This window comes from Amphibalanus amphitrite, unplaced genomic scaffold (genome assembly GCF_019059575.1).
Source record: "Amphibalanus amphitrite isolate SeventyFive unplaced genomic scaffold, NRLGWU_Aamphi_draft 000023F_arrow, whole genome shotgun sequence".
Classification (NCBI taxonomy): domain Eukaryota; kingdom Metazoa; phylum Arthropoda; class Thecostraca; order Balanomorpha; family Balanidae; genus Amphibalanus; species Amphibalanus amphitrite.
The window spans coordinates 1,743,258-1,753,850 of NW_024881519.1; the positions used below are offsets into that span (position 1 = coordinate 1,743,258).

At 47.6% G+C, this 10,593-nt stretch overlaps 1 protein-coding gene across 1 annotated transcript; it reads right to left on the reverse strand.

Moving 5' to 3' along the window:
* Nucleotides 1–9,036: 9,036 nt before the first annotated feature.
* Nucleotides 9,037–10,050, reverse strand: LOC122392576. The gene has a single exon (XM_043387623.1). The coding sequence runs from the start codon at nucleotides 10,048–10,050 to the stop codon at nucleotides 9,037–9,039; it is 1,014 nt and encodes a 337-aa protein (XP_043243558.1).
* Nucleotides 10,051–10,593: the final 543 nt, after the last annotated feature.

A 10,593-nucleotide genomic window follows, 5' to 3' on the forward strand; every position in this document is an offset into this window, starting at 1 on the left:
CGGAAAATTTTTGAAATATCGAGGTTTTAGTGACGTCATGATTTCTGAGTTTTCGACCAAAAACGGCATATGTTCAAAAAATCATATAAAATCACAGAATAGACATACAGACATGCCGTAAACGCCATTAGACTGCCAATACCATGGTCAATCAAATGGTTATCTTCGATTATTGATTATCGTTCCGTATTTTCCATAATCTTGAACTGAATCTTCGCAATTTTTCGTGACTACTTCACGACCATGATACATGAATTTCTTAAATTGAACTTTTTGAGCCAAACACGTACTCATATGATAAAATGAATGTCACCATCGTGTTTTACGCTCCAAATTACCTATCAAACATGTGTCACAGGCTGCGAATATCAGTTTTGATTTTCGGGGATATGTGCCTACCCGGTTGACCTGACCTTGACCCTGACCTATGCTTGACTGACCCCTACATGGAGCTGACACTCTTGTAGGCCTTATAAGATGGATTGTGCACCGTCTTGACAGAGTTTATGGCGAGGGGCGCCAATTGCGAAGTTCTGAAGTCCATGCTACTGAAAGCCCGATTTCAGGTGTTTGACCTGACCTTGACCCGACCTGTGACCTCAAAATTCAACTTTAAAGTACTCATCTGAAGCGTCTCGTCGCGCTCTTTCGTTTGCCGCCTCGTGCGTTTCGCTGCGCCTATTGGTTCTCGAGTTATCGGCTGGGGGCGTTTAACGCCCCCCCCCCAGCAAACGGTGGGTGGCGAAATACCCCAGCAACTGCCGGGTTAATGCGGAGTGATCGAAAAGAAGATGTCAATAGCTAAAGTTGCAGCTGCAAGGGTGACGATACATATACCTAAGCTACATTCAAAGTTTCATTGTAGTCTGGCTAATCGTTCCTAAGCTTCATAAGCAGAACATACCCATGACTGAAACCCCACATTACTTCTTCTGTGGACTATACACCCACCAAAGGCTGAAATTCGGTCCTCTGGGTGGGGTGACAGCTGCATAAGCCACACATTCGAATATTCACAATACTCAAGCAAGACCCCCACTTCTAAACGGCCATCCTCCCGTGCTAGGCAAAACGACAGCCGAAGGGGCTCACCAGTTCACCATGACCTTAGAGTACCTGATGCTGGTGTGAGAGGTCAGAGGACCTCGCCACGGTCTGGGATTTTTTATTGGGTTAGGACTTTTCGGTCTGACGAGACCATTTCAGAGCCGGAAGGAGATGGGAATTAGGGGGAGGGCGAGGGGGGACATTTGGTCTGGGCGAGCACCCTAATGAGTCGACGAGGCTGAGCCCGTCCAGAGGGCAGGCCGACCAGCACCCCAAGCACTCACCAGTCACCGCACCCGGTTACGGTCGTGCTCTTATCGGGGGTTCCCGCATGGGATAAAGTTGCCCGTCCAGCCCGGAACAAGGAGTTGAGGCGTGGAGGAGAGGGAGTTGACTGTCCTGAGGATATAAATGACGGAACGGTGTATGGTATGAGAGGGTCCAGGAGGTTTGAATACTCAGTGTGGGCCTATATTGGTCTGACCTCTTTACTGATACAACCACCGTCCACCAGTCACAACGGTCAACAGAACCTAGAGCTCTTATCCCACCTGCCCACGATCGGCTAAAACGGCTTCATAAATTTCGACTAACCAGTTAAGAGCAATGAGCATGACTTCAAGCCAGAGAATGTCGACTCTGACTTCGGAGTCGAAGTACAAACGACTTCGGTGACTCCAGCTCCGACTCTGGCCAGAGCTGTTATATAAGTCAAGCTGACGAGCTGGGGCATTCCACGATAGATCGTACCAGGCCCGTCACCCTCATCTCTCAGATTTTAATGAAAATCGGTCCTAGGGGTAATCATAGGCCCCAAAGACGCCTGGCAAAATATCAGACTTCTCAGATCAAAACTTTTTGAGTTATATTGCATTACATTTTTTTAACTTCGGTATGTAACGGTGAGTTTGATGTCCTATAACTCAAGAACGGGTTAAGCAACCAACAAAAAGTAAACAACACTAAGCTTGCTATGAATCAAAAATTAATTACTATTTAAAAATTCCAAAGAAAAAATTTCATTGTTGAGCAAAAACCTTAATGTTTTTTCATTTGCCTCTAATGACTTTTGGGACCAAAATTTTTCACATTTTTATTTTTTCAAAATAATCTTCATGTCATTGAAAATCGACATGCAAAAAATTAGAAAGGTGTTCTTTCTATAAGTTCCTCATTTTCCCGCAAACAAAATGGGTTTCGGAGGGGTTGATACGACCCCAGCACGCCGTTTCGCTTCTAATAGAGCTAGAGCCTCGCGGAAAAAAAACGAGCGTGTGTGCCGTTACAAGTCGCAGCGATTGGTACCCGATTTTAAGGTCTCAGGTTAACCGGTAGCGTCTGAGGTCAGGTCACGTGACTGAAGTTACGGGTTCGGTTTTTAGTAAATAACTTCGCAAAAAATGACCGCAGAGCCGCGATTTTGGCATCATTGTGTTCGCCTAGCTCAGGTGCATCGAATGGTATACTTTTTGCTAGGGTGAGGTCAACTTAAGTAGTTGACCTCGGGTCAAGGTCAGGTCAGAGCCCCTCAGGTCACGAAGCTGGGCAAAGGGTATCATATGGCATATCATTCGATTCGGAAGGTCTTCCCGAGTCCATTGGTGGCTTTCCCGACTCTCTAGCTCCATTTGATCGGGAGTTATTGACGAAAAACTCGTACGACCCTAGTGACGTCATAAATGACGTCACGCAAGGTTAACAATGCAAAAGTAAAGCATTGCACTTTGCAAGGAGTGCATGAAAGCACGATACCATGTACGTGGGATAGTTTTAGATCATTCTCGGCGCCAAAATAACAGTTTTTATATTTCCCCATTGATTTATAACAGTGATGTCACGTGACCGACCTGACCTCATGTAACCTTGAAAAATTCCCAGATATACAAGTTGTGAGACCTCTGGAGGACACCATGTATGCGTCCTGTAACTTTCATCTCGGACAGCTATGGTCATTGGCGTCCCAAACAATGTCAGAACCAAACAGCCTTTTTCACCCTCGCGCTTATAGGAAAGAGGGTTGAATGAACCCTCTTTTCACTTTTTCAGATGACTCAGACTTGAATTGAAACTTCAGTAACCCGTGATGTCACTAGGCAGCTTTACCACGCCATTTGTAAGCTTCCCTACCGAAATCACTATTCGAAACCGTTATCGTGACGTAAAATAAATACATTTATAGAAAGAACACCTTCCTAATTTTTTGCATACTTCTTAACAATTAGCCAAATATTTTTTTAAAGAAATAAAAATTCAAAAAAATTTGGTCCCAAAGTCCAAAAAATACAAATGAAAGAAAACTCGATATGTCATATATCAAAAATAGCGTATTTTTCGAAATTTCAAAAATACATATTAATCTCTGTTTCATTGCAAGTTCAATGTTATATAACATTTGGCATTTGAATAATCCGTCTTAGAGTTACAGCCCGCCAAACTTAGCGCTGCAAAGCAAGATCCAAAAAATGCTATACACCATAACTCAAAAAATACTTATCTGATAAGCCTGAAATTGTTACAGGTGGATTCAGAGCCCCTGATTACCCCTGAGACCAATTCTCGTCAAATTCCGAGAGATGAGGGTGTCAAATTGGAAAAAAAGTGGTACGATCTATCGTGGAATGCCCCAGCTGTCAAGCTCCGGCTCCGATCCCGCAGTCCTGCACTTGCACTACACAAAATTTCAAACTTCTAGGAAATAAGTTATGGGGTTAAAGGACCACATTTTTTTAGAGGGCTTTTTGACTTTGTGACCAGACCTTAGTTAAGTGTTAAGGAGCGGACCTTAGTTAAGGAGCGGGTTGGATGCCATGCCACATTTCGAGTCGGGAGACGTCACTGCAGACTTCGAAACTCCAAAATGACTTTATTGAGCGGATTGATAAACTATGGATATCTATGGAGAAAATCCGGGAACAGCTCAAGCCAGTAGCGGCGGAACACCTTCAATTAAGGGGGGGGAGGGGTGGGCACTGCCGACAGTTTTGGTCCCATTCTTTCCATGCATCGCCCATAGGGCTCATGTTAAAATGCCAAAATCAAAAGGGGACACGGTGCCCCGGTGCCCTCCCCGTTCCGCCGCCTATGGCTCAAGCGGCCACAATAAGCGGCTGGATTTATTATTCGAGGATTTATTAAGCACATTCCACTGTACAGCAACGGGCCGAGTTTTCAAACGGACCGTAACGTTAAACATACCAAGTGTTAAGTGTTCTACAAAAAGCAAGACTGTAGAGCTTTTGCGTGTAGATCTTTTGCGCTGATGTTGATATTTTATTATACAGAATAATTATATTTCTAAAAACACTTTGGATTATGGGGCTGCGGATTCCGGCGAGGGGGGGGAGGCAGGGCATGTGCAATTGCAGACGTTGAAAATCCCAAGGTGTGCAAACTGCTGTAGGGGAGCGGGAGAGCGGCCGTACCAGCTGGGAGATTAGTTTGAGTCAGTGTCCGTTTTAGTTACCTTGGTTTTGTTAAAATTGTACGCGTGGGATATTTAGGCAGGGGTCTGAAAGGAGGCCAGCGCGGCGGGAACCGCACGGGCACATCGGCCGCCATCTATGGCCTCGAGGCGGCTGATGTGGGCGTGGCCTACTCGGGCGAGGGACGAGACGAAAGCAGGGGAGAGGAGATCGGGGCTCTTGGTGTCTGACTGCCGTCCGGTACGGACATCGAGCCCCCGACTGCTCTCTGCTGCTGGCTCACCTGGCTCGAGGTAGGTTCCTGTCACGCAGGGATTGATGCTGGGCTCAAAGCACATCCCATAGTTAGGATAGGAGCACCGGGGTGGAGGGTTAGGTAGATTCGCGCGCCGTGAACCGTTAGGGTAGTGTTAGGGTAGAAACTTGCGGAAACGGAAATAATCGGTCGTCTCGGATCCAATTCAATGCGCAGTCCTTTATGATGTTCGGTTTTTACAATAAATGGGTTTAGAATTGACCAGATGCATTTGGAGACGGGTTGAGTCGGAGGAGAACGGAGGTTGAGCGGAGTCTGATTCATTCGGTACCGTAGTTTAGTCATCACGGCTCAGGAGCTTAGCTCCAAACCCATGAGGGTACGCTTCCAACCGCGTGTGCCCCAAAATGGCGGAGTTATTCACCTGAACCACGATGCATAGTTTAGTACAATTAGTGTAGATGACAGTGGCCCGGGTGGCAGTCGGGGTAATGGCTGGGAGACGTCCCGGCCTACCACTTGTCATGTAGAGTAACGTAGATATCCGGAGGGGAGGTAACGAAGGGCCTGCAGGACCGGCCTAAGCCCCCCTCACACTGCAAACACTAATTTTTGCACATCCACATTTCATTGCGGGCTCATGCGGGCTAATAAGGGCTCTCACAGGCGCTTGCTTGTCTCAGCCCGATGCTCGAGGGCCCCAGCCCGAGCCTGATGGCCCCGCACCGGAACTTTAAGTCCTAAACAGGTACAGTCCACAGCAGAAGTAATGTGTGGTTTCAGTCATGGGTATGTTCTGCTTTTGAAGCCTAGGAACGATTAGCCAGACTGCAACGAGACTTTAAATGTAGCTTACATGTATCTTCACCCTTGCAGCTACAACTTTGTCTATTGACGTCTTCTTTTCAATCAGTCCGCATTTAAAAATCGTCGGTCAAAGCCATCCGTTGAGATTGGTAAAACCACACATTACTTTAGCGGTGGGCTGTACGTGCGGGTGTTATCTTGCAGGTTATCTCAGGGCCCCATGGGCCAGTATCGAAAGGCTCTCGCCGGCTCTTAAGGGCCCCAGCCCCCTTAGGTCTCTTGGGGCCGAAGTCTGAGGGCCCCGCACCGGCACCTAAAAGCCCAGTTATCCCAGCTGGCCCCGCCAGTTTCAAAGGGCCCTCACCGGCTCTGGAGTGGTGAGGATGACCCGGATACCATTTACTGAAATGGATAGGTCATCTGAGGTCAAATATGGTAAAAAGTAGTTTTTCCACGATATAATGGTGCTTAAAACTAGTAAATAGTGTGGTACCAAACTGTCATGACATGTCGATCGCTAGGTGCAAAAAGACCTGCTTGGGTCAAGACAAGACCTGACCTTGACGTGGGTCGAATAGTGAAAGTGACCTACCGACTACCGAGGTCTATCAAATACATATTTCGAACCATCTCGACGGAAAAAGGATGGTACGAATTTTATGTCTAACGAGTTCAAAACGATTAAGCTAAAACGGTCGGAGCTTGGGCGGGGAAGCTACCCCGCCTGCCCCCCCCCCCACCCCCATCCCCGTGGCGACGATAATGATTGAAGCCCAGAGGCTTTGCCTGTAACCGTACTAAGTTGAATTATCGGGCTGCAAATGTAGGTACAGGTAATCGGTCGGCTGCCATTAACCCGCGCTGGGGGTGGGGAGGGGGGGACTCTACAGAGAACTCCCCTCACTTTTCTACAACATCTTCTAAACGACTGGGCGTATCCATGCACACGAAACTTGCAGTACCTACTACCTTGAACCTTCGGCTCCATCACTTTGACACCTCGTGTTCCAATGAAAATTTATTCGCTTCTCATAGGTCAACCGGAAATAACGTCAGAGTGACGTCATGTTCGGCCAATTTCGATGCAAAACATTCAGCTACGGTAATCGCTCCCAAGAGCTCAGTTTCTTAACTAAATCATTTTTCTTAGATGAGAGAACTCAGAATACATACGGATCTGTAGGGTAAGGTGTCTAATTAGCGACCCCCTTAATTTGAACCGTCATTGCTCATGCCCTATGGGTGCCACTGTATTACTGGCTTGATCTTCGAAGAGATCGTACATTTTGCTATTAAAATCCATTCATTTTCTGCACCAATATCCACTAATTTATTTGCACTGAGCATTTTGGCAAACCATTGCAAAAACGTTAATAGGGAACTCGTCCCGATTAGCGACCACGGTGAGGGTCGCTGATAAGTCTATGGGTTTTCCCATAATAAAAATGGCAAAAAAAAAAATGCGACGCCTGCAAATTTGCAATATGGTTCCAAACAGGCAACTTATACGCAAAGCACTCAATCATTGGAACAGGAGCGTTTGTCCAACACCTTTATGAAGGTGAAAACTGATCACGTGATGCACCAAAGGCAAAAATAAGGCGAAAACCCATATATCGCGGGCTATCTCGCATGATATTCGAGGCCCGCCCTGGATTCGGCATCGGCACCCCTGCAGTCGGTGACGACAGTTGGTATCACCCGCCACACATCGCAAAATTCAGCAACACCTCATTATCGCAACTCCCCTAAAACGTTCCACCAGAAGCACCAACAACCGGAAAATAATTTAGTTTGATAACCAAAGTATGGCAGACCTTTTGACATTGTTTTTACCCCGATTTATCTTCCCAGCTTTTCTGTAGGGAGGTAGGTCGCAAATAGGAAAGGGTCGCTAATTAGGCACCTTACCCTACAGTGGGGGAAGCCGGGGGAAGCCCGGCATAATAAGCTCATTTTTATTTTTATGACATACCTACCTTGCGTGATGTATAAAATGTTGATACCCTGTTAGCTTGATAAGTTAACTGGCCGTGTTGTCCCAAACACGGTCGCCTGGCCGTGTTGTTTGTGTTTTTTTTTAGATTTCATCTCTGTCGATCGTCCCCCCCAGTCAAAAATCCGTGGCGACGCCCCTGCCTGCAGCCTCAACGAATAACTTCTAGTAAAGTTATCCATCAAACCAAATACCATCGACTTCCTAACCTTTTGGTAATGCCACCAGGCTTCAACAGCTAACAGCTCTGTCCGCAATTCATTGCTTTGTTAAGTGCATCTGTACCGGCCGAGCAACGAGTTGCCACGCGGCGCGCAGCCGGTGCCAAGTGCACCTGCACCTAGCGAGCGAAGAGCTAGCACGCGGCGCGCCGATTTGGCGCGCTTTTGGTTCCCGCGCTTTCCTGCTATTTGGCGGGAGACAGAGTGGCGGCGGCGGCGGCGGCGGCGGGAGCACAGAGCAGCCACCGGCAGTCGGCTCTGGTTGTTAATAAATATAAGCGGGATCCACTGTATAATACCTAGTGGCGTCATATTACCTATAGTCTGTTTTTTTAGCAGCTGCCGGTCGTTTTAAGTGCCTAAATTGCAACTGCGCGTGCTTTTGAGACTGCGAAAATAGAAATACGAGACACTTTCTATCGGCTCCTTTTATGGCGGCCCGAATGGAGCATATCAATCCAGTATCGATCCGTGTCGATCCAGCTGTCGTACTGAACTTGCCATGTTCTGCACACTCAGGCTCCAGCATTCAGAATTGTGCTGACTTTCACTTAGGCTGGTGGAATAAGCTGCGGATTTGTCTTTTACGCCTCACAACCCTTCTTGAGAATTGTCATCACCGTTCTTGCGCTATCAGTTTGTACACTATATAAAAAGAGGAGAGAGGGGTTTAGAGGAGGGCAACGTTCCCTGGCCAGGTGGCCTCTTTGTGTCAGCGAAGATGGTACAAAAGTCGTGCCATGGTGCCAGCGATAGCAGGAGGCAGGAGATTGAGAAAGTGAATAATTTAGGAATGAAACCAGCTTGTGTATACCGCCTTATCACTGTTCTTTATATGTAGATTGCATCATACCTATATGAAATGCAAAAGTGCTCAAATGTCCGGGCGTCGTTTGTATTTTAAACAGCGCCGGGCCGGTACTCGGCGACTTCCGCGCCGGGCCGGGGGTGTCTGAACCCACCCCCGTCTAAATCAGCTCCTGGGCCAAGTAGCGACTCGCAGTAAGCGTTATTCGAAAGAGCAAAAGAAATAATGAAGAAAACACATCAGTCATTTTTAGGTCAGGTCAAAGGTCAGGTCACCAGAGGTCATCAAAGGTCAAATTTTGTCAAATCAAAGGTCAAACGAAAGAGCAAAAAGTAAACCATATATTCTGAAGGTCATCCCAGTGCAGTCTGCATCCAGCTGTTCACGCCTGCCTCGTGCATAATCGCAAATCATAATCATGCGATCATCATCAGTCATCACCGTATAGCGAGTCAGCCCAGCACAGCTCCTCTCGTCTTCTACTCGTCTTCTGTGTCTTCGTCTTCACTATCACTGCTTCCCAGGGTAACGACGACGCGCTCCACCTCTTCGGCCACGTTCTCGTGCTGCCAGTAGCGCTCTTCGAGCACTTCCACGTGATCGCAGCACTTAGCCCATGCCGAGGGTGGGATGTGGGCCACCGCCTCTTCCACAAGCAGCTTGATGGCTCCCATGCTTCCGCTTCTGTTGCGTTGTCTCACATACGTTTTCAGTTGAGCCCATATCATTTCGATCGGGTTCAGGTCGCAACTGTAGGGTGCCAGCCTGACCACTGTGTGTCCTTTTTCTTTTGCCAGTTCATCCACATAGTACGTTTTTGGGGGAGCGTGCTTGTGAACCAGCTCCAGAAGCTCCACTTTGAGCATGTCGTCGGCATATGAAATGCCATTTTCTTCCAGCCATGCCTGGATCTCCCCTTTCTTGTTACTGGTCGTCGGGGTCTTGTTTTTAATCCGGCTGTGGTAGCTGGCGTTGTCCATGACGATAACGCTGTTAGCCGGGATGTTCTGGAGTAGGCTGGAGAACCATTCCTCGAAATGTTGCGCATTCATCGAGTCGTGGTAGTCGGTGCTCTTGCCGTCGGTCCAGGTGGTAAGCAAGGCATCACCGACAAATCCATCTCTGGATCCAGCATGGACAATGATCAGACGCTTGCCTTTGCCAACAACACTTCTTCTGCCACAAAACTCGCGATCATCCAGCCAGCCTTTTTGATCAAAATCAAACTGACTGAACCACGTTTCATCGAGATAGATGACTGCTCGGTCGGGCTCAGTATTGCGGATCCTGCGCATTTCTCTGAGGTAGCGGGCTCTTGCAGCCCGCACGTACGGGCGCTCCATCAGCAGCTTCCTGTTGTTTACCTTCCTGTAACGGAAGCCGTTCTGGAGGAGGATCTTGCGCAGGGAGCTGCGACTGAAGGTTAAGTCCAGCTCACTTGTCACCTTCATCAGGATCGAGTTTAGGGTAACTCGCTCACCCTTTTCGTACATGCTGTGTATGGCTCGTTTTATGGCACACACGTCGAAATCGTCGATTTTCTGAACGACTCCCGTCCGTGGGGCTGACTTCATAGGAGACTTGAACTCGCCGACTTCCTTTTCTTTCATGATGTTGCGAACTGTCCGCTCGGAGACACCAGTCATCAGATTCACTCTCTCATACACTTTATTTGGGTGAACCAAACAATATGAACCGCATGGTTCTCCTGTTAAGGCCATGTTACTTTTCTCTTTTGAACAAAATTCAAAAACATTGAAAATCACCTCCTTGGTCTGGCGATCGATTGGGGAACATTTTAGCTTCGAAAAAGACATCTTTTCCTTCTTTTTAGTTCATGTCGAAGAAAAGTTACGGATGTGCAAAGTTTCAGGATTTGCAGGATTTCCATAGCATTTTTGCTTTCGCTCCTCGCGCACTTATCAGACAGGCGCTTTAAACGACCGGCAGCTGCTAAAAAAACAGACTATAGTGACGTCACATCGTGAAGATGTGCCGCTAAACACGACGCATTCGCCACCTGTCAAGCGAGCCTA

What these genes read in the sequence shown, in the direction of transcription:
- LOC122392576 (XM_043387623.1), bottom strand. Translation starts at nt 10,050, where the DNA reads ATGTACGAAAAGGGTGAGCGAGTTACCCTAAACTCGATCCTGATGAAG.